This window comes from Gobius niger, assembly GCF_951799975.1.
Source record: "Gobius niger genome assembly, chromosome: 18".
Lineage (NCBI taxonomy): Eukaryota > Metazoa > Chordata > Actinopteri > Gobiiformes > Gobiidae > Gobius > Gobius niger.
The window spans coordinates 20335438-20347869 of NC_136869.1; the positions used below are offsets into that span (position 1 = coordinate 20335438).

Genomic DNA, 12432 nt, shown 5'->3' on the forward strand with positions numbered 1-12432 from the left:
AGCTCTCCGATCGGCATTTCTCTAGTCTCGCTGTGCAATAGAAAGACATTTTTAAGACCAATTACCTGGATCTGTTCTTAAACGTAAAATACCAAAGCACAAAAACAGGTCTCATGTTGTTGTTTTTTTACTTGTTACAGTAGGCCAATGTGCAACTGGACACTGGAAAAATAAGAATAAAGAACAAAAAGTATATATTTATATATGGTTGTTTAGTACTACAAATGTCTTGAGCCAGAAACAAATTCAGTATGTTGCTGGGTCATATCTGTACATACATATATGAGTAGTTTATAGCAAATGTGTGAGCTTCATTGTAGAGTAAATCATGTTTAATAACATGTATTGTATTTAATAAAAGCAAATCCTCATCACCTGCACTGGTATTTACTTTTGAGCCTCATCAAATGAATTCAACGACTGTCACTCATTTAAAGGAATAGGCCACCGTCTTTGCATTCTGAGATTATGTTCTTACAACTAAAATAAGAGCAGCCTGACAATTGGAAAGAGCTGAGGAATCTTCATACAGCAATATTCACTGAAGTCCATCTCCGACACCTTTGTTAATCTGAGAAATGGAGAGAAAACACATCATTGGCTTGGACTGAGGGGTTCCCAAAGTGACAGTCGTCGGGCAATGGGGTGGAGGGAGAGGACAAGAGAAATAGAAAGGTGAGTCATGTGTGAGTCACTCACACATGGACTTGTCAGTAAGACCAGTGGTTCCCAAACTGTTAGTAAAAGTGTGCCCTCTGCTGGGTATATACTCAAAGACATACACACAACAAAAGGCAGCTTTGTCTTTAAAGAAACATCTCTGAATCTGATCACAAAGGAACGCAGGACTTTTGAGCTGGAATCTCGTGTGGCAACTCAGACTGTACCAACCCTTCACATCAACCAATGGCTGATTACATCCAAAACTGGAAATGTGGAATAAGTGCAGTGTAGTTAGATCTAAATCACAAATGTAAAAGAAAAAAAATAACCTTCTGATATAAATACCCTCGGCCAAAAGATGGGTACATGATGGCCCAACACTCCCTCTCCCCACACTCTCCACACACTCCTCTGTAGGCCTACAACCTCCACATCTTTCACTGGGGAAAAAGTCTTCCTTTTCTCTTTCGATGGTGGTGTAGTGGGGAGCATGGTGGCCTTCCAAGCAGTTGACCCGGGTCAACTGTCAACTGTAATGTGCTCTTAGTAGTTTAATAAAGATACGTGCCAAATGATCTTGGGCTGACATCCAAATCCATTCTTTGATTACCCACTGCAAAAATTGCATTTTCTGTGTCAAGCTGGTCATTAGGAGCATGTTTTGTGCTGATGGCAACAGCATAGTCCAAAATGTTACGCAGGGTGCCTTTAACTTGGACACAGACTGCAATCTGACTGACTAAAGTAATGAATAAATCATGAACACTCAATGTTATATAAAGCAACTTTATAATCAAAGACAAAAGAAAAACAGTTGATGTATCAATAAAAAATGACGGCTTTTGTCATCGTTGATGAGGACCTCAAATGGAAATCACATATAAATTACACAAGAGGAAAAATAGCAAAAGAGAACTTGACTTTATGGAAAAGTCAACAGTTGAAGCACTCCGATCCGCATTTAGTATCTGAAATGGTAAATTGAAGAGTATCTGAGCAGATCATCTCCCTGGATAATGCTAGCATATCGACGAGCTCTACAGTAAAACTGCTCCTCACAATTAAGGCCATATAGGTAATGGCTTTGATCTATCTCCAAGACGCTATCGCTCCATATCAGACAACCAGAGCACTCCACTCTGGACAAGGCTCAGCTCTTCTCCTTCTCCTCCTACAATAATGGATCTTATACTGAAGATAAATGGACAGTTGGAGTTATGGGTGTTGAACTGTTGAGCAAAATGAATTTGTCTGAGTAGTCTTCCACTGCAACAGCATTTACATTTCTTCGGTGTTTTTGCACAACAAATGAGCCGCTCCAGAGTATGACAAGTGACCATCCAAGCTCACTCAAATAAGGTTGGGGTATTTGAGGGTGAGTAATCTTTATACGCTCTGATAGGATGATTATCTCATGGTAGAAGGAGTGAGGCTAGGGCTGCCTTCAAATCTAGCGAAGTGGTAAGATGTCTAAGCCCAAACCGGACATGCAGCTGCCATGATAAGAAGCATCCGAATAGAGCTGTCAGTTAGGAAGGAGGTAGAAAAAGGAGCCCGTGTGCTTCCTATCATATTTCCTTCAGCACAGGGACATCTGGAGGTTCCTCACCAGCAGTTAGGAGCTATGTGCCATCCCATAAGCCACCGCGCCGTTTCCGGTGCTGGGTGAGGCCTGTCTGATTGTGCAAACGCAGCTGAAGCTCTAGTTCCTAACTGCATAGGGATCTAACAGTTGACCTTATCACGTGACAAGGGGATAGGAGCAAGGATCAGGACATAGGAGCTATTATTTGAGGAATTCAGAAGCAGCCTAGGTCTGAGTGTGCTATTTGGTGACAGAATGTGCACAATAGGCCAGGATGAATGAGAGATCAGGATATAGGAGCTATTGTTTGAGGAATTCAGGAGCAGCCTAGGTAGGCCAGGATGAATGAGAGTGTGTTTGAAAGTGCAAATTAGCCCAATGTGTGGCATGTTCATTAATATGCGCTGTTCCAACCAAATAAATCAATACATAAAAACATTCAGGGACATACTTTAGGGAGTTTTAAACATGTAATATAAAATCTAACTTACAGGTAATGCACTGTCTTTCATCCCTAAACACCCACATGTTACACTGTAATTCAGATTGACTGGGATAACAACAGATGTGATGATGTAAATCTATGTTGTAGGTTTACTGTACTGTTTATAGCTGTACCACTATACACGCATAGAATTAAATTGTACATGCTAGTGCTACAGCTCCCCCTAGTGGTAATACAGCGTAGTGATAGCGTCATCAACCAGCGACGGTCGACTCCTCTTCCGGTGTTCCGCTTCCGTAAGTAACCTTTTACGAAAGCGATGCATGCCGCGGCGGATCATGGCGAAGCCGTGGAGGACTGTGTACAGAGCACTGAGGACAGGCTGTACGAGTGGGACTGTGTCTGAAACCGTGCGGCTCCACCACTGCAGACCCTGGTCCTCCTCCGCGGAGCATGGGGCATGGCCGTCCTGGAGGAGCGCGCCGGGGAGCGAGGTGAGTGTGGGACAGGACAGGGAGTGCTGCTGCTGTCAGCCCAGGGAAGGTCACGCTGCTCAGCTGTTGATCACTGTTAGAAATGAACGCAGCCTCGATTTACTGTCACATGTGCGATGTTTCTCGTGCTGCTTTTGGTATTTCGTGTGAATGTGGTTAAATGTTAATGTTTATTTTCACTGTAGTGTGATTGGGGTCTGGGCAGAAAGGTCAGGAACCAATCTGACCTTTCAGATGGTCAGATGACGAAGTATTGATTTTACTTAATTGAATATATGTATTCTTGCAACGAGTCATCACTTTAAAGTAGCTTTTTTGTTAATCTACATATTTTGGAAATGTTGTTATTGTGTAATTCCAAGGCATTTATCATAATTACACGAAATGTTTGCTTCATTATTGTTCTTAATTGTTTGTCTTTTTTGCTTTAGGTGAGAGCATCTATATTGCAACAGCCGACACCCATAACTTCACAAAAGTCTATTTTATTCCCCTTCCGGTGAGTGTTTTTTCTCTTTACAATCACTGTGTAGAGAGACAATAAAACATAGCTGGACATTGACCTTTTTATGAATTCTTCTTCCTTTCTAGGCATAAATCAAAATTTCTGTATCCCGCGCTCCAATGCTGTAGACATGTTCACAGCGATGTGAAGCCTAAAGACCCATTTTCTTTAGCCCAGAGAGATTTAACAAGTTTATACGATGACATCAAAAAGGTAGGCTCCCATAGTTATGTTTGATTGTGTATAATTTGTAACCTGGCTAACGCCATGCTGCTGTGTGCGCTCGAATTATTTCGAACTGCACAACAGCCTGGGGACCATGGCCGAAATCTCCGGAGGATTTGGGAACCAATCACAGAGCGAGGAGGGATGGCAAGACGATGACGCACTATTCGATATATGGAAGCTTGTAGTTTATTTACGGATAAATAAAAAAAAAGTTTATTTACGGATCCAACATGACAGCAGCAGACACGATGGTATTTTTTGATCAAGCTTTAGACCGTGTTCTAAATAATTTAGCTCAAAAGTTTACAGCGGGTACGTCATACGTCATCTCATACGATGATACGATTGGCCATGGCTACGTGCAGACGCATGAGACTTTTTTTTTTTTTTTTTCGTATCGCCCAATAAACGAGTATGGACGATCGTAAACCACACCTCTCCTACGAGAAAATGAATTGGTGGTCCCCAGACTAAATATCACTTGTGATTTTAGTCTGGTGTTAGCCAGGCTATATAATTTGTGCAATAATGTGACTGTCCAAAGCAAAGTGAATCTTGTGATGTTTGTTTTTTTTACAGACCACCTTTTAAATAATAACTTACTTATTTTAACCAAATAAGTGAGTAAAGATTAAAAAAAAAAGTTGTTTGGTCAGATTTTTCCTGTTTCCAAACTAAAAAAAGTGAAGCGTGTTTATTAGTTGTGTTCCAAATTCATTGTTAACTTTCCTAACGCATTCGTGCCATTCGCATACTTCAAACAGTTTATAAGCATGTCTCACATCATTTAGGGAGCAGAGAATGTTTCCAACACAGCCTCCACTAGGTTAATTGTTTCGTAGCATTGATACAGAAAGGTTTACAATTGCCAAATGCTTTTCATTCTATTATAACTTTACAAATAATGGATCCTTTACCTTTTAGATTAAACTTGTAATTCATCACCATCATCCACAGGAGCTGTTTGTGGGGACAGAGCTCAAGTCTCTCTGTGACTACTACTTTGATGGCAATGGGAAAGCCATCCGACCAATGATCGTGGTCCTTATGGCTCGTGCAATGAACATTCACAGCAACAGAGATGGGTAAGACATGGATAAGCATTTTCAAATAGGAACAGTATTATTGCGGAAATGATTGCATATCTAAGTAAATACTTGGGTACATAATAGGCTATTTCATCTGTTAATCTTGCTTCAATGTAGGGACTTGCTTCCAGGACAGAGGGCGATAGCCATGATCTCTGAGATGATCCACACTGCCAGCCTGGTGCACGATGACGTGATCGACGGCTCAGACAAGCGCCGGGGCAAAAGAACCATCAATGAAGTGTGGGGTGAAAAGAAGGTGCTTAGTTACACAGACTCCATATCCTTTGTTAAGCTTTGTGTGTTTGGGATCAACGTTTAAAAATTTAATCTCTCTTTGTTCTCCTCATTAGGCAATCTTAGCTGGAGATTTTATCCTTTCAGTCGCCTCCCTGGCTCTGGCTCGCATCGGTAATATCTCCGTGGTGAAAGTCTTGTCTCAGGTCATAGAGGATCTTGTTCGAGGTAAAAAAAAATAATACGGATTAAAATGAATTATTAAATGTTCAATTATCCTTTGCATAATGGAGCTTAGAATATTTATTATAATCTGTTTGCTTGCAAGGTGAGTTTATGCAGCTGGGCTCAAAAGAAAATGAGAATGAGCGATTCAAACACTACCTCGAGAAAACCTTCAAGAAGACTGCCAGTCTTATAGCCAACAGTTGTAAAGCAGTATGTACGTTCTGTCTTTGCATCAATGCCACCAGATGGAGGGAAGTCTCCATTTGTTTGTTTACTTCTTTGTTCACTATTTGTCTTTTCTTTTTTTTTAAGGTCTCAATCCTTGTTAGCTCTGATCCAAAAGTTCATGAAATAGCTTACCAGTACGGAAGAAATGTTGGAATTGCTTTTCAGGCAAGTTAGTTAATTGGTTATAAACTGGATTTGAGCATCAAAACCAGACACTCATTTGAGAAATGTATCACAGAAATAATGTGGTTTGGTCTCCTTGCTGCAGCTCGTGGACGATGTCTTGGACTTCACGTCTGGAGCCAGTCAGCTGGGGAAGCCCACAGCTGCAGACCTCAAACTGGGCCTGGCCACTGGACCAGTGCTGTTTGCATGTCAACAGGTGGGGCAGCAACTAAATGGTTTGATATTGTGTTTGTATTTGTACTACATGATTTCATGCTATTTGCTACTCACTGAACCCAACAGAGCACCATTTCTCCAATATTGGTTCTGTATAAATTTACTGGATTTGTGACTTATACAAGTGGATTTTGTGTTTTGTCATTGCATAATAGTCTAACAGGCAATATCCACAAATGAATGAATAATGTTGTATGTGTATTATCAGAATCTGAACATCGGGCTAAACTTTTGAACTGCTATAATTGTTGCAGTTTCCTGAGCTTCATGTGATGATCATGAGGCGTTTCAGCACCAAAGGAGATGTAGATCGAGCCTGGCAGTACGTCCTTCAGGTATAACTAACAAAGAGTACAAATGTAATATCCACACCAATGGCTTTTAGACATGAAGTCCTTATTGCGTTCAGAGCGATGGCGTGCAGCAGACCAGATTCCTGGCCAAGCGCTACTGTCAGGAGGCCATCCAACAGATCAGCCTCTTGCAGCCGTCAGCGGAGAGGGACGCTCTGATCAGACTGACTGAGATAGTGCTCTCCAGAGACAAGTGAACCTGCCCTGGCAGAGTTCACTGCAGGCAGCTACCAGAGCCCCCCCAAAGCCATGGGCTCAGAGCACCACGAGCTGGTCCATGACGACAGGAGAACTACGTGCGCAAGAATCTGATCTCTACACTTGAGGGATTCTTCGGACTGTATATGTATAAGTACTCTCTGTATAGCGAGGGGATTTCACTTGAATTTGAAGTGGTTGTATGTTCCACGTTCAGATCTGTACATTTAAATTAATGTATGGCCTTGGTGCCCAAACCTTAAAGTGCATATGACACGCTACACTTCATTTCACTAAATCATTGTTATTGCTACAAATGTACATAGTTTTCCTTCATTTAATATGTTTTGCAATATTTATTTCACTTCCTTATTGGCACAGGACGTGGATATATATACAGTGGGGAAAAAAAAGTATTTGGTCAGTTTCACATAGACATTCTATTGGATTTTGGCCAAATACTTTTTTTCCCCACTGTATATAATAAAAGTAGATAGAAAGTTGCCACGGTAACGCATTGGAACTAATATCCAGTCCTGAACAAGATGTCCGCGACTTCCCATCAAGACTTTTCTTCTACATCTGTGGATGTGACATACAAAAAAGTAGAATCCATCCTATGTAACCAAATGTTTTAGCATTTAAAAACTGCATGTCTTTTTCCAAAATGTCTTCATGAAATTACCACTTCATTGGTTTAAGATTATTACAGGGATATTGCATCAGACCATGTAATAAGAGTCAGTCATATGCACTTTAACTGCTCAAAGTACTGTATTCATTTGCCTCTGCTTATCCAACGCAAATCCATGTTGCTCAAACAGTTTATTGGTGTGTGTGTGTGTGTGCTGCTGGATTGATTAACTGAATGTCGAGATCCGTCCGCATCGCAAAAAGGCCAAAACACAACTTCCCATACAACAGGTTTACACAGTCTATTGCAAAGTGCTTTGGAACAGCAATGGCCTTAACATCCACTATAAATTTGTGCACAATAAACCATATTTGTTTTTTAAGCCACGTCTCCAAATCATTTCAAACACACGTTGTACTTAGAATTGTTTATTATAAAAGACTGTACAGTAAATTTTTCAATCAACACATTATATATACAAAGGAAGGGCTGAAAGATTAATTTAATTCCACCTTTATCATTGGTACTAATGGCAAAATGGGCAAAAGCAACATAGACATTATGAAGAAGCGCAAAAACAGGAAGCTGTGTTTAAAATCACGAGCACCTGAGTGACACTGTAATATGACGATTGTAAAAGTTTATCACATCCACTGTATTTCAAAGGTTGTTAAGAAATCGATCCGCACTGCTTTTGAAAGGAGATCAAAGTAAAACCGTATACTTTGAATTGTCACACAGCAGTGTGCAGAGACCACTGCTGCCAATTCATTTGTAAATTATTAAAAAGGACAATCACTTTGGCAAACACGAAACAAAGCTTTGTAACCAGCATTCAATTGGCTGGTGGCTACTCTATTAGTTAGGCTTGTCCTGACTTTAATGCCTTGTATGTTATTACACCACGCTCCATCAAATTGATCAATAGAACGCAATATCAGGCTGGAAAATGAATCAAGCTATCCAACATCGGGTCAAGGCCGTCAGTGCACTTCACTCTCACTGCCCCATAGTCGGACACCCCGACCAACATGCTTCCGAAATCTAGACAAGCCTCTCACCTTCAAAGGCTTCTTCAGCAACTATTACACTTAACAACAGGCTGTATATAATAGAGAGGGGTCTGCAGTGGTTCCACCCTATTTAGATATAACATTTTAGGTGTCAGGGTCAGTATACACACAGTCCTTTGCTAAATGATTGTTAGTTGCTGACGAAGTCTCTTTAGGCGAGAGGCAATAATGTCTCAACACAATACAATGGATTTAAGAGCGCTCACACAAACATGTTGCCAAATAGACATTTTAGCATCTTTGTTGAAAACACTTTGGTAAACTCCAGTAGGTCCAAAAGGTCGAATCAGAGCCAATGATGTGCTGATTTTTCAAAACCCTTAACATTGATGTGAATAAGCCGTCTTTCCCTGGGCCCGTCGTCATTGGAATCACTTCTAGTCACCACCAACACTAAGCAGTAGCAGATTTTATTCATCACTTGCATCCCCTTTAAAACACAGTGACTCGACAATCATAAACGCTAACCAAAGAGGAATGTGTTCATGTAATAAACAATACAAAACAGATTCTTGAATGAAAATAATTTAGAAATAAAAGTAAGTCTACTCAGCACCTTTTAAACAGTGTATCGAAAAAATAATAATAATAAAAAAAAATAATGGCAACAAATTGAGATAAAGTTCTATCTTATAGTTTTGCATGCTTTACCAAAGAGATCCTCAACAGTAGTCCATCTCCCAATACAGTTTTCACTTTAGCATTCTAGTTAGTTTTTTTGGAGGCAATAATAAAAACTATCATACTGTATGTCTGACATTCACTGCATTTACATCGAACCTCAAAATGGCCGCCGTATTTACAAGTACAAACATCCGAAAGCGCGGTTTTGTTTGTTTTCCCCCCAAGACGTAGATTGGAAAGTCTATTTGTTCCGTTTAATGCTTTTGTTCACAAATAGGAAAGCTCTTGTCCTTCAGCAGTGTCACCATCGTTTGTGCAGTCCAGTACTTTTCAAAACTTGGATTTATTTTTGTATTGATTTATTTTTTTACATATTCCTTACACAATTGTCCCCCGTTCGCCCCGTATAACACCAAAATAAACTAAATAGATTGAATTAGAGAAAGAACATTCGCTCATATCAAAAGAAAGTCATACAGATGGATTTTCTAAGGTTAGCGCTGCAACACAGGGATATCTAAATGAATTAAAATGGCTTCCGGGCGTCGGAGAGCCTACACAGACGTCATTTCTGCAGCTTTGGCTAGATGCATTCACTGACATGGCCTTGATAAATCTACAAGTTCGAATATGTTTCTATTTTTTAAGCAAATCCACCCAATGAACAGAAACATATTGCAAAACAAGTGAAAATAGTCCACGCCAGCATAAAGTTCTTACCTCATCAGACTACTCACTCACTACTTATTTAAGAAACTGTATTCATTTTAATGTGTTGAGATATCCCTAGTTTGCAGCGTTGAAGATGGCAGGTCGTGTGGAAATGATATGACGGCGCCGCGGCGGGTCCCTTCAGTCGGCGTAGTGCATGATGCTCTCCACGTAGTTGCCGGGGAACAGGCCGGTGACGCCGTTGCACACGCCCTCGAACCAGCCGTCGTCGTTCTTCTTCACCACGTAAATGATGGCGCCCTCCATGAAGCTCAACTCGTCGTCTTTGTCTTGCATGTAGTCGTATATGGCCACCACTGGGGGAGAGACGGAAGGGGGCTTTGGTTAGGGACGGGATTTGAACTTGAGAATCAGTTTTTGCCTTTTTACTTTTATCAAATCACAGGGAACCAGCTGTTTATTGATGCCAGTTCAAAAATGTAAGCCTGATGTAGTGTAGTGGGCAGCAGTGCGAGGGAAGGGGAGAATACATAACTGTCCATTAACTTTTCATTCCACTCTTGTGTTACTCGAAAACTGCTGGAGTAAAGTCCATTTATCCAGGTCATGTTGTAGCCCCGTGTGAATTATGCATGTGCGGATGGAGCCAACCTTTCTCGGCGTAGATCTTGGGCGCCCACTGCGGATCCCCGTCGGCGTACGGGTCGCTGTAGTGCACCACCGCCGCGTCCTCTTCCTCGTAGTCGACGGGGGGCGGGGGCGGAGGGGGCGGAGACTCGTCGAACATGGGCAGGTCGTCAGGAGGCGGCGGGGGAGGAGGGGTCGGGGTGTCGACGACTGACGGAGTGAAGAGTGTAGAAGTCAGAAGTGGTTCAACAAAAGCTTGGATTTCAAAATGAGCATTTACTGGAGTTAGAATGACTCAAATTCAGAATATTTAAATAGATTTGAGTAGTTTTGACACATTTAACTATTGTCTCAAGATAATGTATTTTTTTTGGTTCAGCAGAATTAGAGGTAAGATGATTGCAGTTGAATTAACCACCAGTAGCAGCAAGTCTAAATTTGCACGCAGATAGCCTAGAGTAGGGGGTCCAAACTTTTTTTCATTGAGGGCCGCATATTGAAGTGCATACGGTGTGGTGGGCCACAGATCGGTGGTCAATGCAGTGAACACTTAAAATGTGTGCGTTAAGCAGAGTTTTAATCCTTGTCCCTCACCTTAATTTAGGCTGGGAACTTTAAAACCAGCTAATCCCTAAAATAAAATGTTTGTTTTTGAGGATAAAATTGTGTAGAATTATGAAATTTGTTGTTGAATTGGCACACATTACCAGTAATGGTACTTTTTACAAGAAACCAGAGGGCCACCAAAAATCGGTTTGAGGGCCGCATTAAATAAACTAAATAGATTGAATTAGAGAAAGAACATTCGCTCATATCAAAAGAAAGTCACACAGATGGATTTTCTAAGGTTAGCGCTGCAACACAGGGAGATCTAAATGAATTAAAATGGCTTGTGGCCGTCGGATCCTACACAAATTCATTAGGTTAGAGGTGTAAGTTTTTTTTTTTTTTTTTTTTTACAAAATAATAAAAATCAAAACTACTCAACATTTTTAAGATTATTTTTGCAGTGTAGTCATTCAGGACAACAAAGCATTACAATGTTACTTGATTAAAATGCATTATGGGTTAGCATCTTTATCCACAAATGTACATGCACGGGTTATGCTTTTAGTAGGTTAAAGGTTTAGACAAAGGACAATACTGAACTGCAACTAATCTTTTTTAATTAGAGCCTCATACTTTTGTCATAACATGACGTACGTACGTACAATAAATAATTAAACCATTAATCAAAAAGAATAATGGTTTTAATTTAATATCAGACGAATATGTTATAGCACAAAAGCTTTTAGGAATTTCTAAGTGACCATCATGTGATCATGCTGTAAAAAGTTATCCAGTAAAAACACCATCACTTAAACTTTTACATTGAAGGATTAGACTGTAGTGAGGCGTTTTCACCAGCTGAGGGCAGCACAGCAGATTCAATGCTAACCTTAGCCCTATTCAGTAGATATTTCATCACAACAATGTCACATAATAAAGGAATTCTGGAAACAACTGAATGTTTACAGTGTTAGTATATGTGAAAAATGTTAGCTTGCCGGATTATGTCCACACACATGTTTATAGTCCATTGTTACTGGAGGTGAGTTCTTATTGTTTACATAGACAGAGGGAAATGACCGGTCAAGCAAAAACAAAAAGCATGCGGAAGGTTTGGGAGGAAAGAGCTGTCCCACATAATGTGACCACTTCACTTACTGCTCTCCTGCATCCTGGCCACAAAGCCAGTCAGAGGGATCTGTGGAGTCAGCTGGGGCATGGGTGGCGGAGGGGGGGCAATGGACACTGAAAGCCACAAAAGAAGAAGAGGCAAGAGGAAAGACAGGAAGAGACAAGAGGAGAAGAAACAGCCCATCAGTCACCAAGAATACAATAACAGTATTGCCGATAGTGCTACAGTGGGTTCAGGAAATTCATTGCCCATTATACAGAACGGTACAGACTACTGTACATACAAAGCTAAATCTATTAAAAAATAGAGCATGTTCAGCATCAGACTTTCAATGTAATAACAGAGAAAAAGAGGGATGTGAATCATTTCTGAACCCACAGTAAACTGCGCTAGGCACGATTGCTGCCAAGTTGAAAAGTGACGAGATTTCACACAGAGCAGGGATCGCTGAGGCCACGGGATAAACC

At 40.7% G+C, this 12432-nt stretch overlaps 2 protein-coding genes across 6 annotated transcripts in view; one reads left to right on the plus strand and one right to left on the minus strand.

Moving 5' to 3' along the window:
* Positions 1-2979: 2979 nt before the first annotated feature.
* On the plus strand, positions 2980-7671 carry pdss1 (prenyl (decaprenyl) diphosphate synthase, subunit 1). The gene is made up of 12 exons (XM_079576001.1): positions 2980-3187; positions 3619-3686; positions 3779-3905; positions 4878-5005; positions 5126-5267; positions 5362-5473; positions 5574-5683; positions 5786-5866; positions 5970-6083; positions 6358-6438; positions 6513-7067; positions 7148-7671. The coding sequence occupies exons 1-11, from the start codon at positions 3017-3019 to the stop codon at positions 6651-6653; spliced, it is 1275 nt and encodes a 424-aa protein (XP_079432127.1). The 5' UTR covers positions 2980-3016; the 3' UTR covers positions 6654-7067; positions 7148-7671.
* A 1210-nt stretch (positions 7672-8881) lies between these two features.
* Positions 8882-12432, minus strand: part of abi1a (abl-interactor 1a) — a 38541-nt gene continuing 34990 nt past the window's right edge. For 4 of the 5 annotated variants that reach the window (XM_079575948.1, XM_079575947.1, XM_079575944.1 and 1 more), the window contains 3 exons: positions 11992-12078; positions 10309-10494; positions 8882-10013 (listed from right to left, as the gene is read on the minus strand). In XM_079575948.1, the coding sequence (XP_079432074.1) occupies positions 9838-10013; positions 10309-10494; positions 11992-12078 (449 nt within the window). In that variant the 3' untranslated portion in view covers positions 8882-9837. The remainder of the gene's footprint in view (positions 10014-10308; positions 10495-11991; positions 12079-12432) is intronic. The other variant, XM_079575945.1, reaches the window with a different exon arrangement.

Coding starts and splice junctions, on each gene's coding strand:
- pdss1 (XM_079576001.1), top strand. CDS start 3,017: ATGCCGCGGCGGATCATGGCGAAGCCGTGGAGGACTGTGTACAGAGCA. Junction 5,474..5,573: donor CATAGAGGATCTTGTTCGAG/GTAAAAAAAAAT, acceptor TTTGCTTGCAAG/GTGAGTTTATGCAGCTGGGC. Junction 6,439..6,512: donor CCTGGCAGTACGTCCTTCAG/GTATAACTAACA, acceptor TATTGCGTTCAG/AGCGATGGCGTGCAGCAGAC.